We start from the raw sequence: 15,899 nt of genomic DNA on the forward strand, positions 1-15,899 counted from the left end.
ACCAATGAGTCCATACTTCAGGAGCTGAAGATTTTAAAACGTATTTCTTCCCGTATTAGTGAAATAATCCTTCCGTTCTTTCGACACATTGCGAGAAGACCTGGAGAAAATCTAAATAAGTTAATCATGTAAGAGAAGGTTGAAGGCGGTAGATCATGGGGAAGAACTGCAACCAGATGATGGGACAAGTGAGCACTATTGCCGGTTTATCTTTCCAGTCCGTCGTGAGGAAAGTCGAGGATCGTCCATGATGGTGGCATTACAGCAGATATGTGACCAACCAAAAAAAAAAAAAAAAAAAAAAAAAAAAAAGAAACAGTGCGGTCATGACACTCAGAAATGAGTAAATCGATTGATAATGATGATGATAATAATAAGATGACATACAGTATACTATGAAGAAAGAAACAGCAATGTTCTATGGACACCTGAAGAGAACGGATTCCAATAAACAACTCTTTGATCAGAGACCTAAAACAATTTTTAAATGGTTGCAAGAAACTAAGAAGGATATACAAATGAAATGAAAATCCACAGCCTGTTTGAACAAGAATTAATAATATACAGGAATTTATTGGAAAATCAATACACAAGGAAAAGGTTAGCGGCAAGAAGAATCACATGTTCCACTAAGGGTCACAACCTATGAAGACGGACATGTTGAGACACACTAATTGATGCATCACATTATCAGAAGATCTTATCAATGGCGAAACACGCATGGCATTATCTACGATAGCATTTCTGGAGGGCATCACCCGCCCAAGATTATATCAAGGAATTAAACAGCTGGCAATAAAAAAATGCTACCGAGCGAGTTGGCTAACCGGTACGGGTCGTGTAGCTGTAACCTTGCATTCGGAACATGATGGGTTCGAATTCTACGTCAGTAAATCTGAAGATGATTTACCGTGGTTTCCCATTTTCATCTAGGCAAGTGCCGTTGATATGGCTTAATGAAGGCGTCAGTCATCACCTTCCTAGTCCTGGCGCTTTCCCATTCCAGCGTTGCTGAGAATCTGTATGTGTTAGTGTGGTGTTAAACAGATAGGAAAAAATATGTGTGTGTGTGGAAGCTGTAGAATAAATCATGCCTGTCGGCTAGAAGGTCCCTAGGCGCGTTCAAGCTGGGAGAGTGGGTTGATGGCTACGTGGCTCCGAAACAAAAATGAAGTCAGACTCAGAGGCGACATTCGTAACTATAATACAAAGTCTAATAATCGAGCAGATTAAAAACAACGGTATCGAGCCATCATATTATGGGTTTTACAGGCTAAAGTTAAAACTAAAGAAATCGTTAATCATGCATCGTTTTTACCTGTTCAGGAATATTTTAAATTTGATAATGATGCTGTATAATAATAATAATAATAATAATAATAATAATAATAATAATAATAATAATAATAATAATAATAATAATATAAGTGTGAGTAGTTTTAGCTCTTTATCAATTAAGACAATGGATAATGTTTATGTATTCATTGAAATTTGTGATATGGTAAGTTTGAAGATATTATGGTACGCTGTATGAAGAGCGAATAGGGCAGTATAATAGGATCATTTGAGCATATTTTAGCCTATACGAGATGCATCAATAACACAATCTGTTTACGTTTTATGCATGCATGTGCTGCATTCACATAATATTTACATTATTGTGCATGCTTATTTTGAGCTCTGACTAGACCTATTGTACATAATATAGTTAAAGGCCAATCAAAATTATTTAGTATTATTTATTTCCCACAATTCGTGAAGAAATATGGAAGTCTAGAGAAAAGTATGAGGCCTCATGTGCTTATAAAATGTTCCATAGACCTATCTTAAGATGATACATTATTTACATTGCTTCCAAAATACTTAAATAGTACTGTGTACGATATACATGTATACTTAATTTCTTATTGCTCGTTCATTTTTTTCTACCGACAGTTAGCTAATCACCCATTCATTCAGTTATTCCTGTGTTTGCATACTTCCTTTCACTCTACCACTGTTATTCGTGTAACAGTTTGGATATTCTCTCGTAACTTGTTCTACATGAACTCATTCCTGTGGTTTCATTGCTTTGTAAAATTCCCTGACATTCGCAAAATGACAGCTTACTCTTGCGTAGCTGCAGGCGCCGTGGGCAAAAGAAGAGGAATGTCAGCACGAATGTAATCCGACAGCCAAAGGAATGTGGAGAAATTGGGAACAAGTGAAAACAGTAGTTGACATTTCTCTTATTCACGTTGTGAAGTATGGAAGTAATTCCACACAAACTACGTACTAAAGGTGGAGGAGGAAAAATAGTTTGAAGCTTAGGGGCATCTGCATGTGAAATTGCAATGTTCAAGGTCCATTTGTAGGTTCGTATCTAAGAAACTGTTTGTTTCAAGACTATCAAACTATGTTCATCTTTTAACTCTAACTAGGTGAGTTGGCCGTGCGGTTAGGGTCACGCAACTGAGAGCTTGCATTCGGGAGATGGTGGGTTTGAATTCCGCAGTCGGCAGCCCTGCAGATGGTTTTGCGTGGTTTCTCATTTTCACACCAGGCAAATGTTTGGGGCTATACCTTAATTAAGGCTACGGCTGCTACCTTCCCAGTCCTAACCCTTTCCCACCCCTGCGTCGCCGAAACCCTTTGATGTATTCGTGCGACGTTAAACCATTAGCAAAAAGAAAAAAAAAAACACATTAACTAGGAAAAAATACAAATGTAATACCAACTATCTATCTCACTTAATTCATCAACACGGATGGAAACAGCCACAAATCACATTTAAAAATTCAAATTTCTGCCACAACTTCAGGTACAGTTCTTGAGGAATATTTTACTCTATGATTCACAATTCTTTTCGTGCAAGTCAATAACTAGTAAATGCAAAAAGTAAAGTCATCTCCGTACAGGCCATGTAGTCGCTTGGAGTGGTGGAAGTTAAAGGCTTCTACTCGTACTGTATGAAACATTGGCACTTGGAATGGGTTAGAGTGTTTAGCTCCACGTCCGACCCCCTTTGCTCCCAGGATTTAACCTGATACTCATTTTTGGTGTAGGCTGAATGAACCACAGGGCCATGTGCACCTCCGGAAGTGGAAATCTAATTTCTTATATTTTTCAAGAATTAGTCGGTTTCACTCTAAGTCAGGGCCTCTCAAACGCCCAAAATCTCACGCGTGCAAACTGAGGCGCAGAGGTCCTGTGCACAGTGCATCGGTCCCACTCGGCTCAGCTCGGACCAACGCTTCGTCTCTGGGCTACTCGGCTAAGCTCGGCTCAACTCGGCTCAGCTCGGATTTGGAGCGCTACGGAGTAAGTGAGGAAGAGGGAGACAGGCGGAGCGAGCGAGACAGGCGTGGAGAAAGAGAGAGACAGTGCTATTGCACCAAATTGAGGAGTGGGGGTCTGCACTCTGGTCAACCAAGCGAAGTAGCCTTTTGCACCGTGCACAGCGCAATGCACTGGTGCATGCACCCTGAGAGGCCCTGCTCTAAGCGCTGGGGATGGTAAGGTACGACGGGGAGACGTTACGCAGACTGAGCGTGTGTACGACAAAATTACAGCACTCTAGCTGCCTCTGTGGATCAGCGGTAGAGTGTCGGCCTCCGGATCCCAAGATAGCGGGTTCAAACCCGGCAGAGGTAGTCGGATTTTTGAAGGGCGGAAAAAAGTCCATTCGACACTCCATGTCGTACGATGTCGGCATGTAAAAGATCTCTGGTGACACATTTGGTGTTTACCCGACAAAATTCACTAAATCTCAGCCATAGACGCCCAAGAGAGTTTCGGTTTACTCGGTCTGCCATCTAGTGGGGACCTAGAGTAAAACGGAACGTCGAAATTGACAAGCAGACAGCCAGATGGCGTCAAATTGAAATGTCTGCACACGGTAGCTGAGGCCATACGATTATTATTATTATTATTACAGCACTCTAAAAGGGAATATTCCAAATAAGGGAAAGGGCTAGGATGGTAGTGGCCGTAGCCTTAATTAAGGTACAACCGCAGCATTTGGTGTGAACACGGGAAATCATGGAAAACCATCTTCAGAGCTGCCAATGGTGAGATTCGAACTCACCATCTCTCGAATGCAAGCTCACAGCTACGCGACTCAAACCACACGGCCAACTCACCCGGTTTTTATGTAATGTAAAATACAACAGATAAGAACACGTCCAGCAGTACAGTGGCTTACTTCTGCGTGCTGTGAGCCACTCCATTTTTAATTTTCTCTTTTTACAATTTGCACAGATAGCCTAGGTCTTATGGCGACGATGGGATAGGAAAGGGCTAGACGCGGGAAGGAATCGACCGTGGTTTTAGTTAAAGTACAGCCCCAGGATTTGCCTGTGTGAAAATGGGAAACCACGGAAAACCATCTTCAGGGCTGCCGACAGTGGGGTTCGGATTCACTAAACTGTCTGCTGAATGCAACCTCACAGCAGCGCGACCCTAACGTGCTGATCCCAAGAGGCCGAATCGATATGTAAATTTAAATAATAACCGTACTTTTTATTTTGTTTGCCTTGAACCATTACAGAACATTTCTACCGACTTAAATTGAAACGATGTATAAGTATAGTCCTTGTATATTTCCTTATGAAAAATATTCGTCGTCTATTTTCGAAGCCAATATTTCTGGATGTTTGTAAGCTGAAAATAATGTCTTCAAACCTATTTTTAAGTAGATCGTATGGATTCATTGACGTATTCCCTCAGCCCCGACCGTATACCAGGCACGCCATACTCTAAACGCGATGACGTAAGCGCACTAATAGCTGTTTTCGTGTATTCTACCAGGTGCTGTTAATGCTTACACATTACATTTAAACTCACTCTAGTATGACAAAAAAGTTGAATAAACATGAACGTGGAACAACACATGCAAAGTACTGTATATCTGATCTCCATACAGTAATTTATTATAATGTGTCTGCTCTTGCTACGTCCGTGACAAAGTGTATTCGACTACAAGATATTAACAGACAAACTTAAATGCACACTCAGAAATAACCTTAGTGATAATAAAAAGTCCTCAGCCTGTTTCCAGTCATTCGACCGGGTCAGGAATGCAATGAATGAAGCCCCCATCTAGCGGCGAGGATAGGGATTGTTTTTCAATTTTTTTTCAATTTGCTTTACGTCGCACCAACACAGATAGGTCTCTTGGCGACCGTGAAGGGATAGAAGTGGGAAGGAAGCGGCCGTGGCCTTAATTAAGGTGAAAATGGGAAACCACGGAAAACCACCTTCAGGGCTGCCGACAGTGGGGTTTGAACCCACTATCTCCCGGCTGCAAGCTCACAGCGGTGCGCCCCTAACCGCACGACCAACTCGCCCGGTGAAATGAAATTATAATGGAGTGTGTCGCTGAAATGAAAGATGACGGGGAAAACCGGAGTAGCCCGAGAAAAACCCTGTCCCGCTTCCACTTTGTCCAGCACAAATCTCACATGGAGTGACCGGGATTTAAAGCACGGAACCCAGCGGTGAGAGGCCGGCGCGCTGCCGCCTGAGCCACGGAGGCTCGTTATAGATAATTATGACTTTTTCTTCGTTTTTCTTCCCGGTATTTTCCCAATTATTTGGGTCAACACTACATGTGGATTTGGCTCAATTTTATGACCGAATGCTTATTCTGACATTAACCCTATGTAGATGGATGTATTCACTATTGCATGTCTCTGTGAGGGTTGGTAGTGTGATATGTGATGTGTATATGAAGTGGTGTGCGTTAAGACGAACAGAAAGTCCCAGTCCCAAAGCCAGAGGAATTATATCCCTCCCGTAATAGTTATAAACGTGATATACAGGTTGTAGTAATAAGATAGGCCAAACTTTTAGGTCACATTCCTCACATGTAGGAGAAGAAAATATGTTATACGGAAATGAGTTCAGAAGCGCTTTATTTCCATGTTAGAACTCACTTTCTAAAATTCTATACAGTACATGAATAATGAGAAATACACAGAAACAGAAGGAACTCTTTCTTACATGAAATGGCCTATAGCTCATTCCACGTTAAGAAAACAGTATGGCTCTTATGAACCTACAAAGAGTGAACACATCTCTGAGATACTCATAATTTCCCGTGAATAACGGATATTATACTGTACATTGCAATGTATTATGAAAGATAGATAAAAAGGATGGAGGGGGTCCTGTCACATGGCCATCTCGGTCACTGGATTTAAACCTCATTAAGTGGGTTGGCGACCACGGGGCCCTTATCTGAGTCCTAGTATCGCTTCCACTTACTTTTGCCAGGCTTCTCACATTCATCTATCCTATCTGACCTCCGTAGGCTAACTTTCGTTCTCGTTCGACCCCGACGGTATTAGGTTAGCGAATCCTAGGGAATGTTTCATTTTCCCCTCCTTCGTGGCCTTTGTCTTTCTTTGGCCGATACCTTTATTTTTCGAAGTGTCTGACCCCTTCCATTTTTCCTCTTTGATTAGTGTTAATAGAGGATGGTTGTCCAGTTGTTCTTCCTCATAAAATAATCACCACCGGGCGAGTTGGCCGTGCGCGTAGAGGCGTGCGGCTGTGAGTTTGCATCCGGGAGATAGTAGGTTCGAATCCCACTATCGGCAGCCCTGAAGATGGTTTTCCGTGGTTTCCCATTTTCACACCAGGCAAATGCTGGGGCTGTACCTTAATTAAGGCCACGGCCAATTCCTTTCAACTCCTAGGCCTTTCCTATCCCATCGTCGCCATAAGACCTATCTGTGTCGGTGCGACGTAAAGCCCCTAGCAAAAAAATAATCACCACCACCACTTAAACCTCCTTAATTTCTATGTGTGAAACATGTCGTTTATGCTGACTTGGTTCGTGATACCCGAATTCCAGAACAATATTGAATGTCCGGTGTAACGTAAAGAAACAAACTTCAATTGACAGCTTTATTACTGAAAATACATAGACTACTTTACTTTCCCAAAATGCAATGCGTAATTTTATGTTTATTTTAGTGTAAACATTCGAAAAGGCGCCATTTCGCGTTTACATTGAGACTCGTTGGACCATTTACTGTGACTGGTCAGACGTCATAATTTTCTTTAATGACACGTGATACTATTTTTTGTGGTTTAACTGTGTATTTTCAGAAACCATTCACTTCCGATGGGATTTATCAACCAAACTTTGTCTCAGTTGTAATCACCTCATATATCACTTGAATATTGGGGGACCGAGCTCGATAGCTGCAGTCGCTTAAGTGCGGCCAGTATCCAGTAATCGGGAGATCGTGGGTTCGAGCCCCACTGTCGGCAGCCCTGAAGATGGTTTTCCGTGGTTTCCCATTTTCACACCAGGCAAATGCCGGGGATGTACCTTAATTAAGGCCACGGCCGCTTCCTTCCACTTCCTAGGCCTTTCCTATCCCATCGTCGCCATAAGACGTATCTGTGTCGGCGCGACGTAAAACAAATAGCAAAAAAAAAAAAAAAAAAAAAAATTGAATATTGGGGAAACGTTTCAACATACAATACAGTAATTAAGATGGGGATACTTACGTTTGACTCGTACATGCTTGCCACCCATCCATGCCGTATCGGTGGTGTGAATCTGCAATGGCTGTTTGCTACTGTCTTGATACACACTGATATTGTTGATGTCAATACCCCGCCTCTGGCACAGCGAAGTGAGCGCCTCACTGCAACACACAAGAAAAACAGTATGTCATATTAGTCCGTAATATTAATATTATTAATTTATATTGTCATTTGGCCGATCTAACACGTCCAGCAATCAGACCTCTTTTTCTGTTAAAACATTTGGATTTTTTTTGTTAGTTGCTTTACGTCGCACCGACACAGATAGGTCTTATGGCGACGATGAGACAGGGAAGGTCTAGGAGTGGGAAGGAAGCGGCCGTGGCCTTAATTAGGTACAGCCCCAGCATTTGCCTGGTGTGAAAATGGGAAACCACGGAAAACCATCTTCAGGGCTGCCGACAGTGGGGTTCGAACCTACTATCTCCCGAATACTGGCCAAACTTAAGCGACTGCAGCTATCGAGCTCGGTCATTTGGATTTTAATTTTGCTTCGATTTGAGAGAGATTCCAAGAAAAAGTCTTCATAATATTTCTTTACGTGAAGGGACAAACTTCAATAAACAGCTTTGTTATTGAAAAGTAGATGTTACCCACGGCTTCGCTCAAGTGGATTTCGTGATTTGATAAAAGTAATCGTTCCTCGGTACTGCACTAAGACATTATATGAAAATCCCTAAATTATAAAAACTTCACCGAAAAATTGAGTTTCATTTACCCCAGAACTTCTTTGTAAACCAATTTTATGGTATTGCCTTTTGGGGCTAAGATGACCAGGACCAGGCTACTGGCAGAGCTAACTCTGGCATATGTGACATAGAACTGTACATGTGAGAAACACTCCTCTCTCAAATCGAAAATGTTTCTTTATTTTCAAAGGAGATTTCAAACACCTATTTTTCCACGTCTGTAACATGTTAAGGTTTTGAGACATACTGTAGATATACTTATTTTAAAATTCACCCGCTTTCTTTCAGTTCTTTTCAACTCCGTAAGTGGATTTTCCGAAAACAAACAAAATACGGGTTTCTTTATTTTTAAAGGAGATTCCAAATACCAATTTTCACGTCTGGAACATCTTCAGTTTACGAGATATTGTATCCTCACAAAAAGAATTCATCTCCTTCACTTCGTTTCAATCCCTCCCCTTAAGTGGATTTTTTGAAAACAAAAAAAAAATAGTGTTTCTTTACTTTTAAAGGAAATTCAAATACAAATTTAACGCCTATAACATCTTCAGTTCTGAGATATAAATATCCTCATAAAAATTATTCAACTCCTTTTTCACTTCTTTTCGCCCCTCCACCTTAAATAGATTATCCGAAAACAGAAATAAGTGTTTCTTTATTTTTAGAGCAGATTACAAATACCAATTTTCGTGTCTGCAGCACGTTAAGTTTTTGGGATTTACTGCAGATATACTCATTTACAATGTAGCCACTTTTTCAATTCGTTTCACCCCCTTAAATGGATTTTCAGGAAACAAAAAATACAGTATGTGTTTGTTATAAAAGGAGATTCCAAAAACCAATTTACACGTCCGTAAAATATTCAGTTTTTGAAATACGTATCCCCATTAAAGGATTCAATCCCTTTTTCAGTCCTTTTCATCTCCCCCCTTATCGGGATTTACCGGAAAAAGTATTTCTTTATTTTGAAAAGAGATTCAAAACACCAATTCTTACGTCAGTAACATTATTTTTTAAGTTTTTAAGATATTGATATACCGTATTCATTTTAAAAATGCACCTCCCCTTAGAGACAGAATATCCAAAAATACTTTCTTAATGAGCACGAACATTGTAATACGAATGTATCCCCAAAATTTTATTTCTTAGTGTCCAGTGAATCAGTCAGTCAGTCAGTCAGTCAGTGAGGACATGTTATTTTATATACATATACAGAAGATACAATTCACGTAAGCTACTTTTGATTCACAAAATACAATGTGTGATTTTGTGTTTATTCCAGTAGTTTTTGGTGTACTCATTGAAATGTGTACGAGTTATCTTAAATATTACAGGTACGCACATAACATACAATAAAATAAAATATGCATAAATTAAATTCTTTAAATAATGCACAGAACATTTTTTCTATAAAAGCTGAAGTTATAGCATATCAGTCCAGTCCCGAGAGGGTTACTGAGAGTAGTGTATATAGCAATCTATTTTTGAAATAATAATAATAATAATAATAATAATAAATAATAATAATAATAATAATAATAATAATAATAATAATAATATGTCTACCCTTTAGTCCCGTTTCCTGATACGGGATCGGGGTTGAGGTGATATGAACGTTTATGGCATGTTTTAAGGCCGAATGCCCTTCCTGACGCCAAACTTAGTTGAGAAGCTGATGAAGATGAAACGAATAATGGGTGAATGAAATTGGATAAGGAAGTGGAAGAAATCGGTTGTGGGCTATGAATAGGAACTGTTCCGGCATTTGCCTGGAAGTGAAAACTGGAAACCACAGAAAATCATTCTTAGAACAGGCAACGGTGAGCTTCAAAACCCACTCGTTTACCGAATGCAGTGCTTGACTCCATAGCCATAGCTATAAATAAATACATACATAATACATAAATAAATAAAACAACTAGGAACAAGAACGAATTTCGGCAACCACTGTAAGAGAACTCTATAATAAAATGAGAGACAGTACTATTGTCATGAAGGAATTCTATCCATTAGAAAGAAAACCGATCGCTAATGGTCGCCTTCCAGCTACTGATGAGTGTTGGTACAGTGTTCAATGGAGCAGATAGCGTGATAAAGAGAGTCTGTCACTGTCGAATACCAAGGTCATGATCTCGCTAAGTGAAAAACAAAGCTGAATCCGTCAACCAATCAATCGTGATTGCTGGCTTAGAAACCAAGTGTGCCGCGAGGCATTGTCATCAAGGTCAATCTTGTTAGAGAACACGTCACGCTGTCTCCATAGCGACGTCAACATGCCATGCCACCTGTTGCGAAACTACGGCAGAGATACTGTACGTTTATCAACACAATATTCGTCAGATATAGGACTATGGTGGTTGCCGGTGAATATCATACTCCTCGCGTTCACTTGTGGAATAACGCTAATATAACAATTTATTTTGAATAATCCAAATTTGCCCCTGTAACTCAGCAGTGCATTGCCGGTCAGTATAACATGGATTGGCACACTGTAGTGCGGGCCAGTATAATATGGCGGGCATTTTTATGAACACCATACTCGTTAGACATAAGGCTTTGGTGGATGGCAATGCATAGGCCTAACATATTCCCCATGTTCATTTGAGAAATGCTACAAGATACTACTTTATTTTGAATTCTGGACTAAATCCTGATACAGGGAGTTTTTAAGGGCACAACTTATATTTTGAGATTGGAAATGAAGTAAACATACTTTGGTAATATAAGTCATACGCTTTTTAATGATATTCAGTCAAAATAAAGAAATACACCATAACATCTAATTATTATTGAACAATTGTTGAAATAGTGTCAATTTTCACTTTTTTACAGTACATCTCTAATATTTCGTTTTTGAAGCTTTCGCTTTAATGAAAGCTTCTAAATGAAGTAGCGTATTCGGGAGATAGTGGGCTCAAATCTCACTGTCGGCAGCCCTGAAGATGGTTGTCCGTGGTTTCCCATTTTCATATCAGGCAAATACAGAGGCTGTAACTTACTTAAGGCCACGGTCGTTTACATCCCACTCCTAGCCCTTTCCTGTTCCATCGTCGCCATAAGACATATCTGTGTGGGTGCGACGTAAAGCAACTTGTAAATGAAATGGCATGATTTCCATGCATTTCCTTGCCAGTTATTTAATCTGCCTTATTCTGCTTATTTTGTTATCGTGGTTTTGGACATTTCATTGCGCCCCCCCTCCGCTGCTATTGTAAAAAAATTGCAAATCATTAACTAAATTTTAAGAACTGAGCAGATTTCATTATGACTTGTGAATTACAGACATCGACAGATGGAGACTGTTTTTGAGCTCACTGTCCTTAATTGTTGTAAAGTATAACCCCATTTACACACTTTAAACACAGCGAGTTCGCTGCGGGGTTCGAGACGTGCAGATGTTAGCTTGACGTTTGGAAATAGTGGGTTCGAACCCCCACTGTCGGCAGCCATAAAGATGGTTTTCCGTGCTTTCCTATATTCACACCAGGGAAATGCTGTGGCTGTACCTTAATTAAGGCCACGGTGGCCTCCTTCCCAGTCTTAGTCCTGTCGTATCCGTATCTCATTGCTGCATCAGATCTCTCTGAGGCGGTGCGACGTATAGGAATTAGGAAAAAAAAAAGACTGGTTAATCTGGACCAAGTTCGATCTAGATGACCGAAAATTCAGATAGTCCAGAAATTTCGTTAACGAGATAAATGACATAATTTATACACATTTTATTGTACAGTTCATAGCGTTTTACAACACTATTGTAATATGCAAAGCTAAGAACGCATTCACTTTTATTTTCTTCTTCTACCGCTTTACCCTGGTGGAGTCGCAGGTGCGAATCGTCTCGCAAATGTGGATTAAATCCTATATTACGGCCGGTTAACCTTCCTGACGCCAATTCTTTATGGAGGGATGTATTTATTATTGCGTATTTCTGTGGTGGTTAGTAGTGTGGTGTGGTGGGCATATTTGAAGTGATTTGTCTTCAGACAAACACAAACACACAGAGGAATTAACCAGACGTGAATAAAATATCGAACCCGGACGTGAATCGAACCTGGCACACTCTGAACAGAAGGCTACGACGATGACCATTGAAGCTGGGCGTCTCTAAAGTTAACAATACGGTAAAAACAAATGCAGCCTAAATTCTACTTCACATACAGTACTGTATGCCATTTAATTGTTTTCAGCTTTGAGTAACGCTTACTTGTTACCCGGTCTCGCAGACATTTTACCATCATGAGTTAAATGTTTGTTTTGGAAGGTTGCTCTTTTAAATGATTAACCCATTTCCAATCATCATTGTCGCTTCATTGTGACTGCAACGTGCTTCGTTTTGACTTTTTTTTCTGGCGTCGTCATTAGGATTACCAGCACTTTCCACATTATCTTTAGTTGAACAAGCCGCTATAATATCTTCGTCTGCCAATTGAAAATCAATATCGTTTAGAATTGAATAATTTTAGAATTTTCTGTTAAATTCCCTTATATTGAAAAGCCAACGACCGTAGCCGTGTTGAAACACCGAATCCCGTGAGATCTCCGAAGTTAAGCAACATTGGGCGTGGTCATGATTTGGGTGGGTTGCCACGCGCTGTTGGTGGGGGAAAGGGAATGGAGGAGCGGAAAGGAACTGGCCATCCTACCGTACGTAAACTCCGGCTCAGGTACACCCCCGCGGAGGTTCGGACCTGCCTTCGGGCAAAATACACCCTTACCTTACATATATTGAAAAGATCATTCATATAAGGTAAAAAAAATGTATTTTAGAGTTTGAAGACTTTACCCAGCTTATCCCAGATAGCGACGCTGGAGGCACCCAGCCTTAGTTTGATACTTAGGGGATGCTCTTCCTGATGACACGTGATTTTGAGATGGAAGTCTCAACCCAGGATCAACCGGGATTCGAACCTAGCCTTCTGAGTGGGAAGCCAAAAGCTAAGCCAAGCCCCGAGTTTAAAGAACGGTTTAATGTAGAATAATATTATCTGTATAACCAGTCCAGACAAACCGGGCATCCGGATTAAGAGAATTCGGATAAACGAGATTCTACTTACCCTTGTATCGTAGTCGTGGATTGCTGATCAGTGTAATACTCAGTTACAGTGTGCTCCAGGCCAGTGCCAGATTACGTAAGCGGCGTTATCACAAAACCTGTGCGACAATACTAAATAATTATTATCAAACACCTCTGTAGGTAAGGACAATAATTTCACACCTCGTCATTTGCTTGGACAGCGCTCAATTTTGAGTCCTACCATGAATTTAAAATTAATTTTTAGATCTGGAACTGTGTTCAATTAGTTTCGAGAAGGCACAGAGACGAAATGACACTCCTGTGCATGGCAGACACGGAAGTCCATCCTGTCCTCTACATTCCAAACGAATGCTGGAATTGTTCGACAGGCGCTTCCATGAAAGATCCTAGGTCCGCCATGAATAATAATAATAATAATAATAATAATAATAATAATAATAATAATAATAATAATAATAATAATAATAATTTTACTATTCAGTAACTATTTTTGACGGTTTTCGGAGAAGCCGAGGTGCCAGAATTTTGTCCTGCAGGGGTTCTTTTACGAGCCAGTAAATCTATCGACATTAGGCTGATGTATCTGAGCACCTTCAAATATAACCAGACTGAGCCAAGATCGAACCTGCCAAGCTGGGGTCAGAAGGCCAGCACCTCAACCGTCTGAGCCACTCAGCCCGGGATTTAAACGGTTTCGAAATACTGATATGTAAAGGGATTCTTTAACATGCCACGCATTTCTTACATTTGAACACTCCTATTTTCAACCACATTGAGGCAGGATTCAGTCTCGCAACCACGGCCGTAAATGTTGACGTTAAGAACGCTTGATAATCTAGTTGTTTTGCCTACCCATTACAACAATAACAATGAACATTGGTTACCCGATCGTAGTGCAGAATGGGATCGACGACAAATGGCATGGCGTTATTCACAATACGGTACCTAATGTGAGTGGTTTAGTTCACAGTGGGCATTATTCCAATCGTGGGAATGTCCGCTCGCCACAGCGTCAGCCAGAGCTTATCGTAGAGATTTCTAACCGAGATCACATTTTCTCTATTTTATCCTGTAGCTTTGGGGCGCTCTCTGTAATCCATTCATCTGTCTACCTCTCCCCATTCAGTTTATTCTTTAATTTTAGAATGAACAATCCTTCAATTTACCGGGCGAGTTGGCCGTGCGGTTAGAGGCGTGCGGCTGTGAGCTTACATCCGGGAGATAGTGGCTTCGAATCCCACTGTCGGCAGCCCTGTATATGGTTTTCTGTGGTTTCCCATTTTCACACCAGGCAAATGCTGGGGTTGTACCGTAATTAACGCCACGGCCGCTTCCTTCAAACTCCTAGGCCTTTCCTATCCCATCGTCGCCATAATGAAAATCATGCAGATCTTAGATACTGTTAGTGCTTGGTAGGGGTGGGGAAAGGAGGCGGCAAACGTGATTGACTCCATAGTAACTTAAGTTATCAAACATCATTCAGTCAGGCACCGTATGATATGTATACAAATCTGATGAATAAAATCATTCATGTTGAAATATAAAATAAATTCTCAATAATAATAATAATAATAATAATAATAATAATAATAATAATAATAATAATAATAATAATAATAATAATAATCATCATCATCATAATCTGTTTACCCTCCAGGTTCGGCTTTTCCCTCGGACTCAGCGAGGGATCCCACCTCTACCGCCTCAAGGGCAGTGTCCTGGAGCTTCAGACTCTTGGTCGGGGGATACAACTGGGGAGAATGACCAGTACCTCGCCCAGGCGGCCTCAGCTGCTAAGCTGAACAGGGGCCTTGTGGAGGGATGGGAAGATTGGAAGGGATAGACAAGGAGGAGGGAAGGAAGCGGCCGTGGCCTTAAGTTATGTACCATCCCGGCATTCGCCTGGAGGAGAAGTGGGGAAACCACGGAAAACCACTTCTAGGATGGCTGAGGTGGGAATCGAACCCACCTCTACTCAGTTGACCTCACGAGGCTGAGTGGACCCCGATCCAGCCCTCGTACCACTTTTAAAATTTCGTGGCAGAGCCGGGAATCGAATCCGGACCTCCGGGGGTGGCAGATAATCACGCTAACCACTACACCACAGAGGCGGACAATAATAATAATAATAATAATAATAATAATAATAATAATAATAATAATTGATCTGTTGATCTACTGCATATTCAGAGAAGATGAGTAATTGCCGTATTGATATTTGTAAAAGTTTGGGACTACATACCTTTACAGTTCGTTACGTGCATCAGTTCGATATCTTAATATTCAAAAGTACACTGACTGACAGAGCAAATGCAACACCAAGGAGGAGTGGTTCGAAAGGGATGAAAGTTGGAAAAACAGAGACGGCACGGACGAATAATTGATGTTTATTTCAAACCGATATGCAGGTTACACAATGCGCACGGCATCGACTCAGTAGGATGTAGGACCACCGCGAGCGGCGATGCACGCAGAAACACGTCGAGGTACAGAGTGAATAAGAGTGCGGATGGTGTCCTGAGGGATGGTTCTCCATTCTCTGTCAACCATTTGCCACAGTTGGTCGTCCGTACGATGCTGGGGCAGAGTTTGCAAACGGCGTCCAATGAGATCCCACACGTGTTCGATTGGTG

General features: G+C 41.0%; 1 protein-coding gene across 3 annotated transcripts in view; it reads right to left on the reverse strand.

Annotated features, from left to right (window-relative positions):
• Positions 1-15,899, reverse strand: part of LOC136876128 (pleckstrin homology domain-containing family G member 5) — a 1,197,778-nt gene that overhangs the window by 89,024 nt on the left and 1,092,855 nt on the right. For all 3 annotated transcript variants that reach the window (XM_067149822.2, XM_067149820.2, XM_067149819.2), the window contains exon 7: positions 7,504-7,643. In XM_067149822.2, coding sequence (XP_067005923.2) covers positions 7,504-7,643 — 140 coding nt within the window. The remainder of the gene's footprint in view (positions 1-7,503; positions 7,644-15,899) is intronic.

This window comes from Anabrus simplex, chromosome 6 (assembly GCF_040414725.1).
Source record: "Anabrus simplex isolate iqAnaSimp1 chromosome 6, ASM4041472v1, whole genome shotgun sequence".
Taxonomy (NCBI): domain Eukaryota; kingdom Metazoa; phylum Arthropoda; class Insecta; order Orthoptera; family Tettigoniidae; genus Anabrus; species Anabrus simplex.